Source organism: Fusarium subglutinans (genome assembly GCF_013396075.1).
Source record: "Fusarium subglutinans strain NRRL 66333 chromosome Unknown NRRL66333_c0000034, whole genome shotgun sequence".
Taxonomy (NCBI): Eukaryota; Fungi; Ascomycota; class Sordariomycetes; order Hypocreales; family Nectriaceae; genus Fusarium; species Fusarium subglutinans.
In genome coordinates, this window is record NW_023502097.1 from 292,469 (window position 1) to 314,080 (window position 21,612).

At 49.5% G+C, this 21,612-nt stretch overlaps 6 protein-coding genes across 6 annotated transcripts; 3 read left to right on the forward strand and 3 right to left on the reverse strand.

The window, feature by feature from the left end:
* Window positions 1-693: 693 nt before the first annotated feature.
* Window positions 694-4,407, forward strand: FSUBG_3992 (BUD2-GTPase-activating for Bud1p Rsr1p; the record flags this gene model as incomplete). Its single annotated transcript, XM_036681932.1, has 1 exon — window positions 694-4,407. One exon carries the CDS (start codon window positions 694-696, stop codon window positions 4,405-4,407), a length of 3,714 nt encoding a protein of 1,237 aa, XP_036540550.1.
* An 819-nt stretch (window positions 4,408-5,226) lies between these two features.
* On the reverse strand, window positions 5,227-6,402 carry FSUBG_3993 (peptidyl-prolyl cis-trans isomerase D; the record flags this gene model as incomplete). Its single annotated transcript, XM_036681933.1, has 2 exons — window positions 5,227-5,987; window positions 6,045-6,402. The coding sequence occupies 2 exons, from the start codon at window positions 6,400-6,402 to the stop codon at window positions 5,227-5,229; spliced, it is 1,119 nt and encodes a 372-aa protein (XP_036540551.1).
* Window positions 6,403-8,271: 1,869 nt separating this feature from the next.
* Window positions 8,272-9,029, reverse strand: FSUBG_3994 (D-tyrosyl-tRNA(Tyr) deacylase; the record flags this gene model as incomplete). The annotated part of the gene is made up of 5 exons (XM_036681934.1): window positions 8,272-8,310; window positions 8,385-8,578; window positions 8,638-8,692; window positions 8,757-8,935; window positions 9,023-9,029. 5 exons carry the CDS (start codon window positions 9,027-9,029, stop codon window positions 8,272-8,274), a joined length of 474 nt encoding a protein of 157 aa, XP_036540552.1.
* Window positions 9,030-10,092: 1,063 nt separating this feature from the next.
* On the forward strand, window positions 10,093-12,129 carry FSUBG_3995 (NOT3-general negative regulator of transcription subunit 3; the record flags this gene model as incomplete). The annotated part of the gene is made up of 4 exons (XM_036681935.1): window positions 10,093-10,347; window positions 10,415-11,453; window positions 11,509-12,016; window positions 12,069-12,129. The coding sequence occupies 4 exons, from the start codon at window positions 10,093-10,095 to the stop codon at window positions 12,127-12,129; spliced, it is 1,863 nt and encodes a 620-aa protein (XP_036540553.1).
* Window positions 12,130-16,822: 4,693 nt separating this feature from the next.
* On the forward strand, window positions 16,823-17,585 carry FSUBG_3996 (egg shell; the record flags this gene model as incomplete). Its single annotated transcript, XM_036681936.1, has 2 exons — window positions 16,823-17,130; window positions 17,186-17,585. The coding sequence occupies 2 exons, from the start codon at window positions 16,823-16,825 to the stop codon at window positions 17,583-17,585; spliced, it is 708 nt and encodes a 235-aa protein (XP_036540554.1).
* A 1,460-nt stretch (window positions 17,586-19,045) lies between these two features.
* On the reverse strand, window positions 19,046-21,232 carry FSUBG_3997 (uncharacterized protein; the record flags this gene model as incomplete). The annotated part of the gene is made up of 1 exon (XM_036681937.1): window positions 19,046-21,232. The coding sequence occupies one exon, from the start codon at window positions 21,230-21,232 to the stop codon at window positions 19,046-19,048; it is 2,187 nt and encodes a 728-aa protein (XP_036540555.1).
* Window positions 21,233-21,612: the final 380 nt, after the last annotated feature.

A 21,612-nucleotide genomic window follows, 5' to 3' on the forward strand; every position in this document is an offset into this window, starting at 1 on the left:
TCACCGCAATTCGATTCTTGTTCTAAAACAACCAACGAGAGAGAATAGAACCCATTCATTGTCTGAGCGCACCTACACTTATCGTCATCTATTTACATCTTACCTACCTACCTATTTTCTACTCAATCCTTTATTGGGCCATTCCTCCTCTTGGCCTCTTGTTCATTGGTTTTATCGGGTCGATTAGTGCATGTCCAGTTCAATTGTAACTTAAGGTAGTGGACTGGTACTGGTACAGCTGCTGTGCTAGGTGTGCTAGGTGCTAGGTGTGCTCCCCTCCCAGCTTCCATTGCGATTCTCGCCCAGACTCTAGACTAACAAGCCCTCTCCCCGCAACCAGTCATTGACTGATTTGCGAGAGATCCCTCATCTCAACCATCAGATACTACATCTGACGATAACCAAGATAATCGCACTATCTTGCTGCAATCGACGACCATATTCAAGCCATTAATTACCGAGGTCAATACAATCGAACCCATCACATCGATTAAATCCCCTCCCTCCCTTGACTAGCAACAAAGAAAGCCCTCGACACCTCCACCCGCTAATCAATCAATCAATCAATCACCAAAAGCACCGACCAATTCACACGAAAAATATAACTGCTATTGCTTTCTCTCTCCTCAATGCGGAACGGGCGCTTGTATGTGGACGTGGACACACAATGGCTTAGGCTTGCGACCGCCCAACATGGACGAACAAGACCACTCACGATCTGGCACCTCCAGTGATGCCACATCCTGGAACCAGGCCTCCACCTCCGACCTCAACCTACCCCGGGACCCAAAGATGGAGCGCTCCAGCGCATCCAACCTGCGGTCAGCCTTTCGCCATACACTGATAAATGCCACATCCACCGTTCGCGCTGTCACACCCGATCCCGTTGAGCCTCCAACTGTCAGTGTCACTGCTGAGTCTCAAAAGTCCCAGACAGGTGCTTCTTCACAGCAGAGTTCGCCCCGGACTATACCTCCGGGCCCTACAAGAAGACAAGGCATGGTTTTCAACGAAGTCTTCAGCGAGTCGTACGAGAGCAGCGAATCTAGCCCTCCGAGACAGCATTTACGGCATACGAGCGGTAGCCTCCGGCCAAGGACGCGCACGATGGATACCTCTATGCTGGCACAAAGAAGTGTACCACCGCCGACATCAGAACGACACCGGGTTGGCAGTGTGAGCTCATCGGGGTCATTACATCCTTCAGACGAGCTGAGGCCACAGCTCAGTTCATTAGACTCACTACATCACGCTGTGATAACAGGGCGAGAATCACTAGTACCAACAAAAGACAAAAAGTCGAGAAGACTTATGAAGCGACAGTCATCCCGGCCCACCTCGCCTCTTATTTCTCCCCCACCTACCGTCGACTCACTCCCATTACCTATAGCCACCGATGACGCAAACAAGGTCCTGCTTCTTATGAGAACTCTATGTGGTCGAATGCGCGGCGAGATCGAATATCAAGGCGAAACAGGCGGTCCTTGGCATAGTGGCGTAGCTTATATTGAAGAGGAGAAGGGCTGTCTCATGTTTGACTCAGGGCAGAATGGACCCTTTCATATCCCTCTTGTTTCTGATCTGCGCGGCTGCAGGGTCCTCCCTGTCGATTATCCCGAACTAACCAAGGAATGCTTAGAGTTGGTGTGCCTGTCACCTCCAGTGGAAATTCTAATATGTCCTTTGGTGACAGAAGAGTTTGACTTGTGGCTCGCAGCTTTACTCTGCTGGCAGCAATTACGTCCAACGGGTATTAAGCTTGCCAATGGGAAACCAGCCAACCTGGTGACGCCCATGAGGCCGGAGTTGAAGAGACATGGTTGGTCACAAGAAAAGAACAAGCCTACGAATATCATCAAGGTTGGCAAAGTGATGCTCTGGGACAAGGGTTTGGCCGTTTCACCAAGAGCGATTGTCAAGAGACCCTCCACGCGGGACCTTCGATCACCCACAACATCCTGGAGGAGAGTTTCGTGCATTCTACAAGACAGTGGCGAGTTCAAGCTCATGACAGAGAATGATGTTACCGTTCTTTCCATCATCGACCTTTCACAGCTTTCTCGGTGTGCTGTTCAACAGCTTGACCGCACAGTACTCGACGAAGAATATTGCATCGCCATATTTCCAATCTACTCTTCTACATCCACTCACCTCTCTATCTTCCGACCTGTTTACTTAGCCCTCGACAGCAGAGTTCATTTCGAAGTTTGGCTTTGCCTGCTACGAGCATTTGCGGTACCCGACATATACCGGCTTGACGATCCTAACGCATCGCAAATTGTGGAACTAGAGGATATAGAATCAGAATACGAGGGCGAAGTCTTCAGGCTTGAAAAGACAATCAGCGTCAGGGTTACTGAAGCAAAGATAAAGGCTAGACCTAGCGGTGGTGGAGGGACTGGGCCGACGATTCCAGAACGACCTGGCCGAACGGAACCCGATCCTCTGATTGGAAACTACCTTGCGGAGGTTATCTTGGATGGCGAAGTGAGGGCACGAACAACAACGAAGACAGCCACCAAGAACCCCTTTTGGAGAGAGGAGTGCGAGTTCACCGATCTACCACCAACCACGCCATTATTATCCATCGTCTTAAAGAGAGTGGAAGGAAACCTGGACAGCTCGAGTAACCTCCTCCAAGCATCCGTTGGACTCCCTCGAACACGAAATCTGCAGGAGTTTGTGGTAGGTGCCGTCGACATTTCGCTCGACCAACTCGACCGCGGGAAGGACAGCGAGCAATGGCTTCAGATATTTGACGAGAAGCACCAATCGGTTGGACAGATGCTAGTCAAAGTGAATCACGATGAACATGTCGTGCTTTTGTCGAAGGAATACCAACCTCTCACCGACTTATTACACCGTTTCCCGGCCGGGTTGACAAACCAGGTTTCGGCGGTTCTCCCGGGACAGTTACGTCGATTGGCGGAGTTATTCCTCAATATCTTCCAAGTATCAGGTTCGGCCAGCGAATGGCTCATGGCATTGGTTGAAGATGAGATCGATGGCATTGGCAACCAGACCACCATGAAGAAATATCGATTCAGTAGCCGGCTAAAGTCCAACGACTCTATTGATGCTGCAACTGATCGTGAACTCATCGTACGAGATATGAGCAAGTCACTTGCTGGAGAAGCGAACTTGCTATTCCGAGGCAACTCTCTCCTCACACAATCGCTCGAATTTCATATGCGCCGCTTGGGCAAGGAGTATCTGGAGGAGATCCTACAGGAGAAGCTGTTTGAGATAAATGAGATCAACCCAGACTGCGAAGTTGACCCCAGCAAGATCCCCCACGAATCGGATCTCGACCAGCATTGGACTGTGCTCATCCACTACACGACTGAAGTGTGGAAGTGCATCGCTAACTCAGCCAACCGACTACCTCCGGAGCTACGACATATTCTCAAGTACATCCGAGCCGTTGCTGAAGATCGCTATGGAGACTTCTTGCGCACTGTCACATACACATCAGTCTCTGGCTTCCTGTTCCTTCGATTCATATGTCCAGCTATTCTATCGCCCAAGCTATTCAACCTCCTACGCGACCACCCTCGACCCCATGCCCAACGAACATTCACACTTATCGCCAAAGCACTACAGAAACTAGCAAATTTGTCCAACTTTGGAAAGCGAGAGGAATGGATGGAGCCGATGAACCGATTCCTCAATGTGCAGAGACAATCAGTCCGTGACTATATCGACCAAGTGTGCAGTATCCCAGCGGACCGCAACGTCAATTTCGTTCCTGCCGGCTACAGCACGCCAGTTACTATTCTCGGTCGTTTAAGTCCTACTTCCAAGGAGGGGTTCCCCAGCCTTCCCTACTTGATTGACGACACGAGAAACTTGGCGAGTCTTGTCAAGCTATGGGTGGACGCTAGACCGGTTGACGACAAGAAAGAGGAGGTAGACCAAGAGCTTCTCGCATTCAACGATGTATGCTTCGCTCTACAACAACGCGCGGACGCCTGTCTCGCTAAGGTCGAGACTGAGCTTGCCGGTGAAACAGCAACCTGCGCCACCACAGAAGACGTCGCCGAATCCATCGAACAAGCGTCCTTGATTGAATCACTCTCTATTTCCTACGGCGGCTCCTCAACAGCATGGAACGACGTCTACGAACCCACACCAGGTAGTTCAGGCAGCGAAGTCAACGACGACAACACAATACGCAACCGCAGACGAAGCAAAGAGCGTCGCCGCCACCATTACCACCACAAAGAAGGCTGGGAGCAACGAAAGCAACGGCATGCAAGCACAGGCGGAAGTGCGAGTGCGAGTGCAAGCAACACTATCAAGTCTAAGAACGGACGCGTAGGACGTACGATCCTCAGCGGCATCACACGAATAGTAGGCCGTGGTGAGAGTCCGGAGGGAAAAGATTCCTCGAAGCATTTGAAGTAAAAAAAAAGAAGAAAGCCATTTATATCCATCTATACATATACATATACACATTTTATATACCTTTTGATGACTAGATGGGAGAACTAGTTATTCATGATTGAATGAACAATACAACTTTTTTTTTTAATCCCACCTTCGTCTTTTCTCATATCTCCTCTCATTCATACTTGTCGTTTCTTTTGTCATTACTACCACGGATCTTGGATATGGCGGGCCATTTCTTGATACTCGCATAGCAGGCGGTTGGGTTCACCTCCTTTGATTTGTTGTATTATATATCTATGTTTGTTTGTTTGTTTATTTGTTTGTTTTACTTATATTTGCTTTTATGTAAAGTTGGGAGACTTCGGTCCAAGGTACCTTTTATGGTCGGCATGGCTGATAGATATATAAACTTTGGAGGCAAAGACGACATATGGCATGTCGATCCTCCCCCATCAACTCAAATCACAATTAGAACCATCCTCTCTTCACTGAAACCATAAATGGTCTATGCGTGGACGCCTTGCCTAACTTACGAAGCACGAATATGGGAACTGGAACGTTGACATAGTCAATCACAAAGCTGATGTCCATAATGTCATCCCTTTATAGAGTATTGCAATATCTGCAATTCGATGGTATCTTTCATTCAGCGCCGACTCCTAAGTAACCCGCTTTTTCCTCGCATGGGTTATGTTACAGAAAGTGTGATCATGTCCTCCGCCCTCATTCCATATGAAACATGGCTATAATTTTCAAATACATCTGGCGTTCTATCCCGCTCGTAATGGGTAAAATGACGCTCTCTATTTTGCAGTATGCCTTCTCTGCAGCCGCTTAGGCGAAGAATTTCTTATAGGCAGCCTTCTCCTTGGCAGCGCGAGCAGCAGCCTTGGTTCGGACGGCATTGAGCTCTCGGGTGATGGCGCTATCGTTGGGCGCAAGGGTGTTAGCCTCACTCAAGTCACGTAGAGCAGCCTCCTCGTCCTTGAGGTGGATGTTGGAAAGGCCACGGCGGTAGAAAGCCTTTGCACGGTCGGCGTCCTTAACGCCTTCGACGTCCAGGGCAGCAGAAGCGGAGCGAGCAGCGTCGTCCCAGGCCTCCAGCTTAATGTTCAGGAGCGCCGAGTTGTTGTTGAGGGAAAAGCGCAGAGCCTTGAGGTCGTCCTTGATCGACTGCGGTTGGTTCTCAAGATCAGGATCCTCGTTAACGTAGCGCAGGCCCTTCTGGTACTTGTCGAGGCCGAGAGAATAGTTGCCTGACTTGAAGGCAGTGTTGCCGTACTCCTTGCAGGCCGTGGCGATCTTGACGATGGCTACGGCATCGAGAGTGTCTGTGCAATCTTCGGGGAAGTCCTCGTATGGGTCGCCGAGGGCGTCGGGCTGCTTCACGTCGGCAGCGACGGCAGCGTCACCCTTGAGCTCGCCACAGTCGGCAATGAGAGCCTCCTTTGCGGGGCGGTCGCCGGACTGGGTGGTAAGGTTTTCGATTTGTCGAACGACGGACTTGCCGTTAAGTACCTCGCCGAAGACGACGTGCTTGCCGTCGAGGTGAGGGGTAGGAACGGTGGTTATGAAGAACTGGGAGCCGTTGGTGTCTGGCGGGGTAATTCGTCAGCGTCATGGCCCGAAATGAGGGGCATCATGGAACTTACTGGGGCCAGCATTGGCCATGGACAGGAGGAAAGGCTTCTCATGCTTCATGGGGAAAGATTCATCGTCAAACTTGTTGCCATAGATGGACTCTCCGCCGGTGCCATCACCAGCAGTAAAGTCACCACCTTGGATCATGAACTGCTTGATGACACGATGGAAGATGGAGCCCTTGTAGTGCAGGGGCTTTCCAGACTTGCCGATGCCCTTCTCGCCGGTGCAGAGAGCACGGAAGTTCTCAGCGGTCTTGGGGACGAGGTCGGCATAGAGTTCCATGGTGATACGGCCAACGGGCTTGCCGCCGAGCGAGATATCGAAGAAGACGCGGGGTCGCGCGGGGGAGTCGCCTTCGGTAGCCATTGCGATAGATTGTGAGGAGAAGGAATTGGGTGAAGAGAACAAAAAAAGGAAATGGAAATAAAGTAAATCAAGGCGCCGCAAGAGAGACGAGGTGCTTGAGATTGGAATTGAGAGGATTGAAGAGTAAGACGGGGGATCACGGCGTGGGGGTGTTGGTTTATTTGGGTGTTGAGTTGCTATGGAGGAGCGAGCAGAAGCAAACAGAAGGCAACAGAAGAGGGGAGCTACCCTGCCAATTGAGGAAAAGTCGCGATGCAAGTGAGCCCGAAGATCGTGCCGCTTATAAGTGGGTAGGTAAGGTACCTACCTTAGGTAGCCCAGTATTTAACGGTACTAGAATCGACAGCTGAGGAGGATTCACCCAATTCTTTATTACCGGGAACAGACTATATATCTCTACAAGAGTTACAGTACATACATACCTAGATAGGCTACCGTTCATGCAATTGACTCAGTCAGATCATGTCTCATGCATCACAATCACTCGCAAACAAGGTCCAGCTCCGACATCCCTCGGACTAAGCCAAGCATGGACGGACGGGATGTGAATATCATAACCAAGACGACAATTGCGTATGCGGGTGTCTTTTCTTTTTCCTACACCGGGCGGTGATGAGCAAAGGAGATAAGACGGGACAACTAATTACCTTAATAGGTAGACCAGCTGATACTAATAAAAACAACAAACATCATCAACTGAAACTAGACAGGTTCAGCCGAGAACTTTGAAGCCCAAACAGATGCTCTCCAGACTCTGGCTCTCTGCAGTCTGAGGCTCAATCTCGCTCGCCCTGCAGTTCAAGGACATCAGATACATACATACATACATGCATGACCTGTCATGCAGCAATTGTAAATGTGTTTCAATTAAAGAGGAGACAATAATAGCTCGTAAACTGTGTCTCTCTTGCATAACAGTGAGAAAAGAGACAACTCTCTCTTAATGGTCTCATCAACGCGGGGGAGGGGGGATATTTCATGAGAGAGAGAGCAGGCAGGGGTCAAAGAGGCTTAAGCCTCCTTGCAATAACGCTTTCAGGACATTGTAATCCGAGTCAACAAGGCCCAGTACCGAAAGGAGAGTGAATCGTGATGGAATAATAGTTCTAGTGGTTACACAAGTTACACCCACGGGCGGGTCTTTTTACTGATCAAATCTCACCTTTTCTCGCCTATATCCCTCCCACTCAACTACAGTACACTATTGCCCGCCTCCATACATACTCATACCCACCAACCAATCAACGCACAACATCCAGATGCAAGAAATCAACGGCCAATCCGATTTAATCGCCCGGACCAAACTCCCCCGTCCCAAACCCTGGCCTGTCTGTCTACCTAGTCTAGCCTTTACTGGGTCCATCCCGTCCGTTACAGAGGAGAGACACTCTGTCGCTTTGACCACTTTTGAATTGCTTCTTTTTAAACCCACAAACACAACGCGGAACTACAGTACATACTTCAGCCGCCCTCGGTTGCACAGCACATGATGCAGCCCTTTCGCTAACGCATCCAATTAGAAACTGACAATACATGAAAAATGGCTGCGTTGGCTGTTGTTTGCTGTTAGATAATTACACTTTCGGATACAGTCCCGTCGACAATTGACCCTATCAGGTTGTATGCTGTAACACACATATCAAAGATGTGCCAGCTCAGGCAAGCTGAACTCTTCAAGAATCATATCATGTTGATTATAGACGCCAGGGCTGATTCCAAAACATGTCTCTATTACCGAACCTATAGCAGATCCATCAATCAATGCACCTGAGCCAGTCCCTTTGCTTTCTCTTTTGTCTACCCGTCCCGTCTGAGGTATCTTCAATAGCCTATCTCCCTATATTTCACATTTCTATAGCAGCCGAGCACTCACTCCGTCTTGGCGCCGTTCTTCAATTCCAGAGTAACCTATGATGCATCCCCCGTGATTAGCACAGACGCCCACCCAAATGCAAGGAAAAGAAGACTTTCACAATACTTACCGGCCCATCGTTGACGAGAGCAACCTCCATCATGGCCTGGAATCGCCCATCCTTGACTCTCTCCTCCATGTAACTCGCCCTGACCTTCTGCACAAAGTAGTGGTATAGCCGACGTGCCTCCTCCGGGTTGGCAGCACCGTGAAAGTCAGGCTTGGCTCCCTTCTTTGTGCTAGCCAGCAGCGTAAACTGCGACACTGTCTCTAGGTCTCAGCCACTGCTGCTACCCTCACACGACCGGAGAAGGAAGACTCACCGCAGAGAACCTCGCCGCCAATATCGCTGACGCTCTTCTTCCACTTGAAAAAAGCCTGTCAGATTTGAAACCACAAAACGAAATTATCGGCCCAGCCAGCCTCTTTTGATCTCCCTTACCTTGCCGCCCTCTTCGTCATCCCACAGCTTCATCCTCAGCACCTTGGCAGCCATCAGGTCAGCCTCTTTCTCCGTGTCCCCGGGGGCCACGGCTGCAAAGGCCAGGACGCCCTTGCCGATGGAAGAGATCATCTCCTTGTCGACAGTGACGGACGCCGACAGGACACGCTGCAATATGACTATTTGAGTTGTTGGTGAGCTTATGTTTCATTTGTCTTTTTTGTGGGTGGGTGTCTGTGTGCGTGATTACACTGTACTGCACGTACCCTTCATACTCGTGATGTGTGAGTTTTCTGTGACTTGGAGAGGCACGTTGAGTAGGATAACAGACTGTTTTGACTGGCTTGAGTCAAGGTCTTTGTATCTAGATGTTACTCCGTAGTCGGATCGGCATCTGTCCCGATTTACCGTGTATCACAGCAGAGAAAGACAAACAAGATTAATGTTGATGATAAAACATTAAATTATCTCAAGCGAACAGCCTCGCTCATGTGGACTAGAAGCCACCAATTTTATAGTTTTCCCTAGGTATAGTTTTCAATATTCATAATTTGATAGGAACGTCAACTGGCGCGCCATTGAGTTTCCAAACTGGTCGTTCTAGGTATGGCCTAGGTACCTACCTACTAACCTCAGGTACGCAAAGCACCGAGGCAGCGCAGGGCAGTCAGGCAGGCAGTGGAGGGCACTTTTAATTGCCAGCAAGGTACTCCGTATCTCAGTAGTACTAAGGTAGACGCTTAGCGAAAAAACCACGTCATTGAGAACATCCCGCAATATTGGCACGGATTTGCATCACTGTTCGGCTTGTCAATTCAATATTACACGGAAATGTCATTCTTACAGATTGACTAACCATCTGCAACTATTACAGCCTTTTCAAGCCTGTACATGCTTGTTCAACCCTCAATTTCCACTGCAACACGTTTCAGCAGCTAACCGCGCTTCGCCCCAGTGAATCGCGGCCCCTCAGCCAATCACGATACCGCGGTTCTTTAGCCTCATTGGATGGCTGCACCTCCCACCTTGAACTAACCTTAACCACCAAATCAGTTGCTGGCCAGCCTTACTTCCAACAACCACATCTCATCTACCATCGGCTCCCGGCATTGACGCTCAGGACGACGGACACTGTATTATCACCCTATTATAATTAACGACGACTATCGGATCGCCCCCCGCGACGCGCCGTTATATCATAATAACCCTTCCCTGCGCTGTCACATCGGTGCTGGCAGAGACGCACAACAAACCGAATCGACAACAACAGTCGGGCGACAAGATCTATACGAGCCACTAGACGCTGCGCCCGAGTGGCTGCATTTTTCTACTCACAATGGCGGCGAGGAAACTGGCCCAAGAGGTCGACAAGTGCTTCAAAAAGGTCTCCGAGGGTGTGGCTGAATTCGAAGCTATTTACGAAAAGATCGAACAATCGAGTAATCCTGCCCAGAAGGACAAGCTAGAAGATAACCTGAAACGCGAGATCAAGAAGCTCCAGCGACTGAGGGATCAAATCAAAACATGGGCCGCCAGCAACGACATCAAGGACAAAGCTCCCTTGCTGGAGCATCGCAAGCTGATCGAGACGGTTGGTCCCCGCCACTGACAACGGAATGCCATTCAGTATTTTATTGACAGTTATATCGGGTTTTTAGCAAATGGAAAAGTTCAAGGCCGTGGAGAAGGCCATGAAGACGAAAGCATACTCCAAGGAAGGTCTATCAGCTGCCGCCAAGCTCGATCCCAAGGAGCAAGCAAAGGTTGAGGCCAGCGAATTCTTAAGCGGCATGGTCGACGAGCTGGAGCAGCAAATCGAGACACTCGAGGCGGAGGGCGAGTCGATACAGGCGACCATGAAGAAGGGCAAAAACAACACCGCCAAGGCCGAACGCATCGCCGAAGTTGAACGCATCATCGAACGGCATAAATGGCACCAGGGGAAGCTGGAACTTATCAGGAGATCCTTGGAGAACGGAGGGGTTGAGCCTGAGCAAGTGACCGACCTAGAAGAGAGCATTCGATATTATGTGTCGGATGGCATGAACGAAGACTTTATGGAAGACGAGGAGATGTATGAGGAGCTCGACCTTGAGGACGAGGAAGGTACCTACGGCATGGGTGCGGAAAACGAGAAGAATTCTTCTCTGGATGCGCAGTCTGTGCAAGAGGACCTTACGACCGACAATGACTTGCCACCAAAGACATTGACGAGAAAGACGCAGAAGGAGGTTGACCCAGTACGGAGGACATCTTCTCAGACAAAGTCACCTTTACCTGCACTCGCGACACTCCATGCTCCGTTACCGACTATCAGCAATAGCAATTCCGGTACGCCGGCTATGAAGCCAGCATCAGTACCTACAAGGCCCGCCGGGGAAGGCCTCAAGTACGCTTCAGCTGCCGCTGCCGCCGCCGCGAGCGATAAGAACAACGTTGGTATCTCTCCACTCCCTCCGCCCCCTGGTGCCGCATCATCAAGCATATCCCCATTGCCGCAAGCCCGAAGCAGCGCGACCAACTCTCCTGCTACATCCTCTGCCCAGCCCGCTTCTCAACAACCAGAGTCAAAGCAGCCCACGCCAGCTCCTGCTCCTGCCGAGCCAGAACCTGTACCTGTCACCACGAAACAGTCCAAACGATCAAAGGCTGCTGGAAAACAAGCAGCAGTCCCCGAGGCCACTCCATATTCAAAGGGTACGTGTGTGAGACAGTTTTGTATGACTCGAATAACTAACTGACTTTGATGTAGCTCCAAGGACAAATGGTACAGCCAATGGTGTCAAGCAGGCCGAGGAAGAGGAAGAATGCATCTACCACTTACCGGCATCGTTACAAGATCTTGTTGACACATATGAGACGTCGAGAAAGCGGCCATACCCTCCATCTGCGCCATCAGCTCTGCGCATGATGACTGCCAGTCAGGCCAGCTGTCCCGATATTGTGGATGCCGATGTTCCACGATCATACCGGCCCGACCAACCGGTACCCCCAACAGGATCAGGATTTCCTCGCGAGCCACTCGCTATCTTCGATGACCCGCGGTTATACTCCCGTATGGACCCTGACACTCTGTTCTATGTATTCTACTATAAGCAGGGTACTGCCCAACAGTACATGGCAGCCAAGGCTCTGAAAGATCAAAGTTGGCGATTCCATAAGCAGTATCAGACTTGGTTTCAAAGACATGAGGAGCCTAAGAACATCACCGAAGACTTTGAGCAAGGCACATATCGATTTTTCGACTATGAGAGCACATGGTAAGTGGACTGACCAACTGCCCAAGGGAGGCGTGCTGACATGAATGCGCAGGATGAATCGACGCAAGGCTGACTTCAAGTTTGTCTACAAGTTCCTTGAGGATGAGGTCTAATCAAGGGTGCTTCCTCAATGGAGATTTGAGTCCATTGGCCGTGTATGTGAAATATGGGACGGAGCTATCGGTTTTGGTTGGACGCACCTTGGTTTTGTGAAATCCTGGAGAGAGCGTATTAAGAGCACAGAGAGAGTAAGAAAGGACTTAGGCGGCAACCTCATCTTGCTTTTATCATCAGCTTTTGATGTGCTTTCTGGCGCAGGTGAATATGTAACATGCTATACGGAGCGTTATCAACCTCATTGTTTGAGATATGAATACGAACCTTTCGAGTTCAGGGCATGGTCGCCCTGAACAACTATTCTGCTGAAGTATTGGTCAAATGTGTGTGGCTTTTTTGCCTCATTATACCCGTGATCAATATCTTTCCGAAAGGAACTGGTTCCTTGGATGGTCCAGACCCTCTGCAGCTCGACAGCCTCTCTTTCAGCCGGCGCAGCCTCGGACTCGGTAGGCGTTAGGGCAAGGCTCTCCTAGTGACGTACAATGATTCGAGGTGTTTCATTCCTTCGTGACTGACTGCACGGTGCCTGCATTGACGTGGCACGTCCTGAGCAGTAGCCAAGGTGAAGCGTTTAGACTGGTGAAATTTGAGGTCAAGTTGGGTGAACAACCCAATATCTGAAGGCTGCTGCATTGCTGCCCAAAAGCCGAGAAATGAATTAAGAGTATTGGATTTCGCGAGTACTTGAATGTAGATAGACCCGGTCTCCATAGGAAGACGGTGAGACACTCTTCAGGTTCATCAAGTTCCCTCTTCTTGTTGCCTCAACGAATTATACACAACCGGCGTAAGCTGGTCCCATTACCGCCATCGAGGCAAGGCTACACCTGTAGCACATTTCAAGTCATCGCAGACAACGTGGCTTTCTGATATGGGAAAACAGTCGAGTGGACAAAGCACAAGATGAGGGCCCTTGCCGCCCCAGGCGACACAGTTGCAGTTTCGTTTCTCCTCTTACAATTCCTTTGGATTGTCAAACCTGAGCTGACATGTGTATGACTTGATCATCGATGACACACTTCCTCAACGTTAAGGTTGCCCAAATTGCGTCGTCAGTATTCAGGGCTGGCGGAATGATTGCCTTGTCGCCTGTGACGCGGGCGCCTTTTCTGTGCCATCGTCATTATGCCTATCAGACTCTGCCAAGGCAACTTTCAGCAGCGTCCGCCATCCAGCGCTCTTGTCGGTGAGGCATACCGTCTTTCGAATGACAAGCTTGCGGCACAGCTCTGCGCTTGCTGCTATCGTCAAAGACCCAAAGTTAATGGTGGCCATTTGGGTGACAAGATTGTCGCCCCCAACTGCGTCGGCGTCACCGCGCAAGTCGACCAGGATTTGAAACGAAACCAATGCAGGATACAACAGGAAGGTTTCTAGAATGCTTCCATGCTTGTCAACTTCGCAAATGTTCGGATACGAGATCCCTGGCAAGCGAGTGTCAATTCCGTGGCTCGGGTGGCATGGATTGGCTTCCCGGCGAGCTTGTCACAGATGGGGAAAGGGTTCTAGTGAGTCTGATGACCTTGTCGAAAACGATCATGATCTCATAGCGGGCGAACCATTTTCAACTGCTCCTCTTGCATTTGACACTTGCTACTCCAGTCAGCCTCACTATTAAGACTCCTTTAGGTTTTTCATGGGGGCTCAACTGCACTATTCGGTGTGTTGATTTGCCAGGTACGATACGTTGGTAAGTTAAACACTTGTATCTCGGGGTATTTCCCCAGCGCTGTCTTGCAGATTCCGGGTAGGGATCCAGTAGGACTCCAGGAGAGACAAGGCCTTTTAGGGCGTCCAGGGTGGTTTTCGTTCAGGCGCTTGCTGTTTTTGCTGATCACTTTGGGTGTTCTAAAGAACCGCCTTGTCCATTGTTGAGACATGTCAGATTGGCCATGATACGCCAGGCTCTGAGAGACGCAGCGAGTTACACAACCCAGACCACCACCAACCTTACAGTCCAAGCAGATAAGTAGGATCAGAAAGATGTGTGGCAGATGCTAGAATGACGATGCTGGGTTTATTTTGTCTGTGCTTTGTTCTGCTGGAGACCTCGACCTGTTGCTGGCTGTTTGCCCCATGTTGCCAATTGAGCACTGGGACTGGCTCACAGGTGCCATGACCAAAAATCAGAATTCCTTAGCTGGTCCCAGCCTAGGCAGCAAAATATCTTTGTTGATTGAGTTATTAATCGACACATGGCAAAGGGGTCGCTGCATTATTGGTGCATCTGTTGACTTCTCCGTAGCGTTGAGGCTCGTGCTCGTGCTTGTGCTCGTGCTCGTGAGCATCGAGAAGTTGTTTGATGCTTGCGCCGTTGAGATCGACAAGCTACTGTCCACACCCAGCGGTTGTTTTGATACTAATGCGAAGCATTAGATTTAGGCCAACGCATAAAAGTGCATGTTTGATAATTTTAGGTATGGATAAGAAGGCAAAGTCAGGATGGCAGATGGCACTTTGACCAATACAAAGTCGACGTTTAGAAGGAGCAAGCAACCCTGGGCGGCTGGGGTTTCCACTAGGTAGGTACCGTCGCAGGGGCCATCAACAAGGCAGGAGCAGGAGGGGTAAGGAGTGCGAGAGATGAGGTGGATGTGACAGCTGAAGGCAGGTACTGCCCAATGTCCTGCACTGGAAAGGAATTCTACCTCCACTCTACAGTGCCTTTCCTGTGTAAGGTGGTACCTCCCTTACCTTGGGTGATGGAAGCCCATTGCATATTGTATTGAATTCTGCCTCGTCGAGAGTCCTGAAGACCTTTGTTCCATCCAACTTTCAACCCAATATCATTGACCGTTACTGATGAAACGGTATGGACGAATTCCTTGCCGTGTCGATCGAATACCTCACTCAATCCTCCCGTTACCGAGCACCAAATTTGTCCTGTCCTGCTGTTGTCGACGACCCTTCTAGTGAGCTTTCAGCGGCACATGCACGCAAAAGCGCACTGGCCAAGCCAACTTTCCCTCTGGTAGTGACCGAAATCTGCTGAGCTGGCCTGGCACAGCCCCTATCCTAGTCCTGCCTTTGTGTGGTTTCTCGGTTATCTCTCGTCAAGGACAGGTCGTTGTAGGGATGCGCATCATGTCAAATCATTCCCGCACCGCATCCACTGCCGCCAGCCCGTGCCAGAATCATTTGCTCCATGATCTTCAGCCCCAGAGCATCGCCACGCCCTGTTGGACCTTGCCCACCCAGAAGCAAGTATGATCACCATTCAAAGGGAGCAAGAAAACCTAGGCCCTCTTTTCTAAGTGCCGAAAAGACTTGGGTAAGCTTAGTATTTCTGAGCAAGCCTTCAGACTGGTTTATTTTTGCGCCCTGGCTGAACGTCTGAAGCTTTCTTACTCCCTTGAACACTTTAAAGTGTCAATTGCTGGGCGTAACCACTTTTAGACTCATCGTTCTCTCTCTCTTACCGAAACAGGCACTCGGCCAGTTTCCAAGTTCCACAGAAGCAGTCAAGCCTGGCTTTCTGGTTAGTTTCCAGTTTGAAAGCTTCGTTCCACGGCTTTATGGGTGCATATCCTGGACCGACGAATGCACACATTACACACCTCCCATTGGATTTGTCCCGGGCTTGTACCTCCATGCTACTGCGACATTCACAGATCCCGGTTGAGCCGGTATTCTATAGGGCACCACCACCACCCCGTAGCTTTTTATGCAAGCCAACTATTGCTGTTCCTGGGGACCTCTAGCTGACCTCAGAGTGAGCTATCTTAGCTAAGTACCGACATTTGCTACTGTTGCATCGCCATCTATGTCCCCTTTCCCCCTTGGGACACCGGCCAGGAGCACACCACACTTGATAGGGTGTCTCCAGTCTTGACTCGCTTCTCCATGCTCTGTTATCTTCTTCTAGCTTGACTTTACCCTAGTCTCCTACCTAAACGACAAGTGTCGATTTACGCATCACGAGCTAGCTTGCGCTAGATGCTGCTTCGCCATAGACCTATGCTTGCTCTGTGTACTGCCTACCTTGTCCTTTCTCCAGTCTTCGGTCTTAGAACTGGTTATCTTATGGCAGTCCTTCTATCAAGCTACCTAATAACTATGTTTCTATTTGTTCGAAGGTTGGCCCGGGTGGAGTCCGTTGTGTTCCCCGACAGCTACCCTGGGCATGTCATTGACCCTTGAACATTACTCTGGAGCTCGAGCTGTACAAGCTGGTAGTGTCTTCCAATTCCGACCGCGGCTGTTTCTGGAAATCGGCGTCTCTTACAGTTTCAAGTCCATACTGCCTATCACCTTTGTGTATCACACAGATGACTCCTACCTTCGCCTCACTAATCAATGTGCGATTTGAGCCTCACCTTGGCCAATATCATCCTTGGGCTGCACTAGTTGTCTCTCCCCCCCCTTCACTCCTTTACTTTCCCAAGCATATAACCACCTCTTTGTTCCCTTCCATTGCTTCGATTGCTAGACCATTATCCTAACATCAAGTCTCATGCACCAAACTTCTTCTCTTCCCTTCCAGGACCGCCATCAAGATATTACTTTGGTTGCGGCCTATACTTGTTCTATCTTTACATCATCTGCTTCCCTTCGTAACCTTATTTACAAGCCCTTGGCTTTTCCTCTTAAACTCCCGTGCTTGCTACCTTCTCCCTGATTGACTTATACTATATCAGCTTCGTTTTAGGTTTTCTCTACGACCTAGACAAGTTTTCATCATACACAATGGGATCCAACTACTGGAACAACAACAACTGGTATGATGCCTCGTCACCACAGGACCAGGCTTCGTCACCAACTGGATACTCCTTCGACTATTATCAGTCACAGCCTTTGATCAGATATGGTAGCTCTGGCAGTAACTCCCAGGCTTCCACCAGGGGCCCAGAGTCACCTACAGATAGCAGCTATTACGCTCTGCATGGCTCACCAACTATGGATGATGCTGTTTATCAGCAAAGCCATAGCTATCAACAGCATTACACCTCTGGTCAGACAAGGGCTGGAGAATCTTCTGTGCCACGGGCCGAATCGTAAGTCCAGTCCCTATTGTAAGATAGTACATTGCTAACTCTTGTGTTTCTCAAGTGGAAATGACTGGCCAGTCTCTTGCCTTCACCCTGGTTGTACTGCTCGCCCTTTCAAGCGTACTGCCGACCTCATTCGTCACTACAAGAACACTCATGCTCCCGAATCGAGCAAGGATGTCTATCTATGTGACTATCCTCGATGCACTCGCTTTCGTGAGCCCTTCCACCGTCGCGATCACTTCCGAGACCATCTTCGCGAGTACCACTGTGAAGACATCATGAAGCGTGGCGCCGCTGTCAACGAAGAGTGGCTCGAAGGTCGCTACACTCCTTCTACTTGGTGGCGCTGCCCCCGATGCCTTGTCAGAGTCAACATCTCAAAGCACGGCTACGAATGCCCCGGGTGTAAGACATCATGCGAGCCTAAGCGCAAAGAAAAGCGCCGCAGTCGATCTTGAGGTGTGTGGGCAGAGATACGGCCTTGCCCATACAATCAGCCAACCACGACGCACGAAGTATCGCATTGGATGGCATGAAACTACACTTCTGTTTCACTCTGGGCTTCTTCTATGAACAAGCTTACACAGACAAACCAGTGGTATAGTACTGACCGCCAGCTCTGCATTATTGCTTTGGCGAGCTCACCGACACTCGGCACCATCTCGCCATCAGCCCAGCTGAGCAGCTAGGAGCTCTTGTATACATATTGTTACATCAAGGACAGCAAAACAGCCTACACAAGGCATCTTTTTCTTTTTCTTGCAAGATATGCAGCGAGGAAATCATTTTCTGCAACCGTCTTCGATGCCAGGCTTTCTCAGCCTTGGCCTTTTCCCTTCCTCATTCCTGGCATCCACACTCACACTCTCTAAGACGTCCTCAAGATCAGCAAAAACGCCTATGCGTTGCAGATCTTATCCCCACTGGGGGGTTGCATCACGCTGAGGCTGACTTGAGAGAATTGTTCTAGAAGCGGGGCTGTTTGCGGGGATTATTTCAGCGTGGCTGTGTGGGTCATGCACGATGCTTCTGTAATGCTTCCATTCCTTCTTTCGAGTTTCCTTTCTTGGCTAAGATGTCTAGGGTCTTACTGGGGCCCAGGAGTCTACTGAAGGCACCGAGATAAGACGTATTGGTTATTGGAGGGATGATCACGCAGTGACGTTTATGATGATATATGAGGTCGATCCTATTTATTAGAGGCAGGTGTTCTTTACATAGACGGTGGGAGTTTTGTTCGTTCTACACAGTTTTGGTTTCTGGCGCAATTAGAGGATTTCTTTTTCTGTATACACCCTTGTATTTTACATGTACATATGATCCCATGACACCTACAGTGTCCTACCTCAGAAATGTTAGAATTGTTGTTATCTCTTTACCCTCCAATGTGACACACATCTACTGTGGTATTTCCCTAGCTTAAGCATGTGTGACGAGACAAGAGACGAGTTGCAATCAGAAGGCTGATCCATCCAAAAGGGCCCCTGTCTAAGGTACGTGCATGTTGTACCGTGTTCCCCGCCATAGCTCAAATGTAGTGTATGGCTTTCACAGCAGCCGGATGTCTTCCCCAGGTAACATTGCGCCATATGGCGCACTACATTTCTAGCTCGTGACCACATACGTAGTTTGCGGCTTTTCTCGTCTAGAGTCTCTGAGTATCTTCTGACTCACTTTGTATTGATGCGCTAGAATGCCTCAAATCTTCAAGGTTGTAATTGCTTTACGCGGTCCGATGAACAAGGTTCCAAACCGTAAAGCGCAAGGAGAAGTACCATTGGGGTAAAGAGAACGAGTCTTGTGGATTTGGTCTGTTTACATACATCTTTCGAAATATAGACCTAATTTTGGAGAAAGTGGCTGATTTGAGGATTCCTGCTAACTTTCCGTTAATCTTCTTATCTCCGAATCCCTAAAGTTAATCCTCCTCGATTGGATCGTCATTGTAGTTTGGCATGGTGCGGAAATCAGGCCGCCCCTTATCCCTGCGCCTTTTAGATCGTTGCCGTCTTCCCTTGCTCCGTGGCGCATCCAAGTAAACTGGCGATTTGGTGGAAGGGACGTCACTAGCTAATCGACCAACAAAGAGCTGCGGTTGATGGAACTTGAACTCGGCATGCAGCGGTTGTGGCGAGGCCGGTTGAGCAATGATAGAGTCGGTCGCGTCCGCGATATCTACCCTTGCGGCGGTCTTCGATGGCGGGGCTTCCAGCTCTACGCCCGGTATATCTTGAATTTGGTCATCTGCCAAAATAAAGTTACGTCCTTCCATTGTGGGTGTTTCTCCTCGGGATGCTGAAGGGGGTTCTGCGATATCGCTTGGCGGTGCGGTCGAGCCTGATGGCAAGGATGATTCTTCAAACATCTGGGGAACATTTGACTTCTTTAGACCCAGTGCACATTTCGTTTGTTCATGTGCCTCCTCTCGAGCCTTTCGGTTTGTTTCGGCGCTATCGTTATCAAGGACGAACTTCTTCCAAATTTCGTCTTCGTCGTCGTCATTTGGTATTGGTTCTTGTTGTGTTTGGTCCTCAATATTTGGCTCCTGCTGTTCCTCGCTAGCAGCCAAGAGATCTAATAGGTCTTGAACATTGGGAGTCACAGGCATGAAGGAGCCCATTGGGAGAACCAGATCGCTTCTAGTTTTGAAATTGGTCTCACTTCTTTCGTAGCTCGAGCTTTTAGGTAGAGCGTAAGGACTTGTTGCTGGCGGGATATCAGCAAATGGATCCCTTGCTTGAAGCTCAGGTAGCTCTTGCTCGTCGTCTAATGGCTCGTGTTGGCTTTCGGAAGGAGGTATGCTAGATGGGTACGTTTCCGAAGACCTTGGTTGTGGTTCTTCGTTCGCATGTGATGAGTTCTGTCCTTGATTTTCGCTGCTTATAAGATTGTCTGGATGCGACTTGTCATTGAAGGTGTTCATATAGTTGCTTAGACTTGGGCTAACGGATCCTTGAGGCCCCTTATCTCGACTTGGGTGAACAGACTGCTGTTGTATCGGTTTGGTTGTTGATTCCAACCACATGTTCCATCGTATGTCTTCGGCTGTAATCTTATCAGAGGGTCTTGGAGTACCAAGAGCAGCTACGGTACTCGCACCTTCATCCAGCTCAGGCGACTTAACGTCAATTACCTGGTGTCGTCGCCGAGTTGGCTGTGGCTGATGGATGGTAGGCGCATGAGTTTGTATAATGTATCTTGGTTCATCGGTTTCTCTTGCTAACCATTCCTCCCGGCCCGGGGAATGTGCTGCAGATAAAAGGCTCGTGAATGGATTACTTCGTTCGTTATGGGTTTGAGATACAAGAAAGTCGTGGGCTCTTGGTGACCTCTCCCCATGATGACCAAGATTACAAGATTGCGGGTAGGAAGATACAGATGCCTGGCTCGCAGTACTGTTGGATTGTGGGATCTCGAGACGGGTTATAAAGTCTTGTCGTGTGGCACAGCTTCGTACTGAGTTGCTATCCCTGCTCCATCGCATGTTCTGACTTCCAATATTAATCTCTATGTCGTTTTCTGAAAGTCGACCTAATGTTCTCTTTTTGGGCTGGTCCTTCGAATCAGGACTGAACATCGATCGGTGGCCACTCTTGGAGATTGGTTTCCCAAGCAACTTTGTTGATCGATCCCTCTGTTGGTAGAAGTCAACGGCTACAGGTTTTTGAGTAATGACGCCGGTCCAATCAGCCTTCTCTAGTAGTCTGCGTCTTTTGGTTGCTATGTCCAACTCTTGCTTTTCTTTGTCTTGCGGACTTGTCGGAGAGCTCTCGGCCGCTGGCCCCTGATTTCTGATATTTGGCTCTCCTCCTCTTCTGCTTCTTTTCTTGTGGGAATTTTCTGTCTCAGATTGTCTATGTATAAGCTTTCCTCGTGGTGTTCTTTGCTTCCGACGAGGGGTCGAAGAGTTAGATTGACGTCCTTGAGATGAAGTTGGCTGTGGGATGTAATCAGGTATGAAGGATGAAATATCAAGGCCCTTGCTTGTAGCTGGCGCATTCTTTCTCGCTCTGGCTTTAGCAAAGTATTGTTTTTGTCGGGCAGCGTCTTTATCCCAGCCTTTTCCACGAGAATGGCGGGCGAGAGCGCCTTCAGTCCAATTCATCGTGGATTATGAGATCAGCCTTCAGTGGGTGTTCAAGTTTGGTGCTTAGGAAGATACTGAAAATTCGTCCTTGATTAATGATTTTATGGGGGCACGTGAAAAGCTGATGCAATGGCAGTTATCAACAACATCGTACCTGCCATCTCCTGGCATTGGAAGCTTACTTGCCTTGCCGACTTTGGATTGCACAGTAAGCGTCCGAAATTTGATGGTATCTTTTGGCTGATAGAAAATCGATAGCCCGAATCCTTTCAAAGCAAGCCTACGAAGACTGATCTTTCGGCCGATCACAGCTCGAGATAGGCGAGTGTAGCATTGTTTGAGTCGTCGAACAAACACATTGGATTGTCATTACAAAGCCATAGTGCGGTATCTAAGTG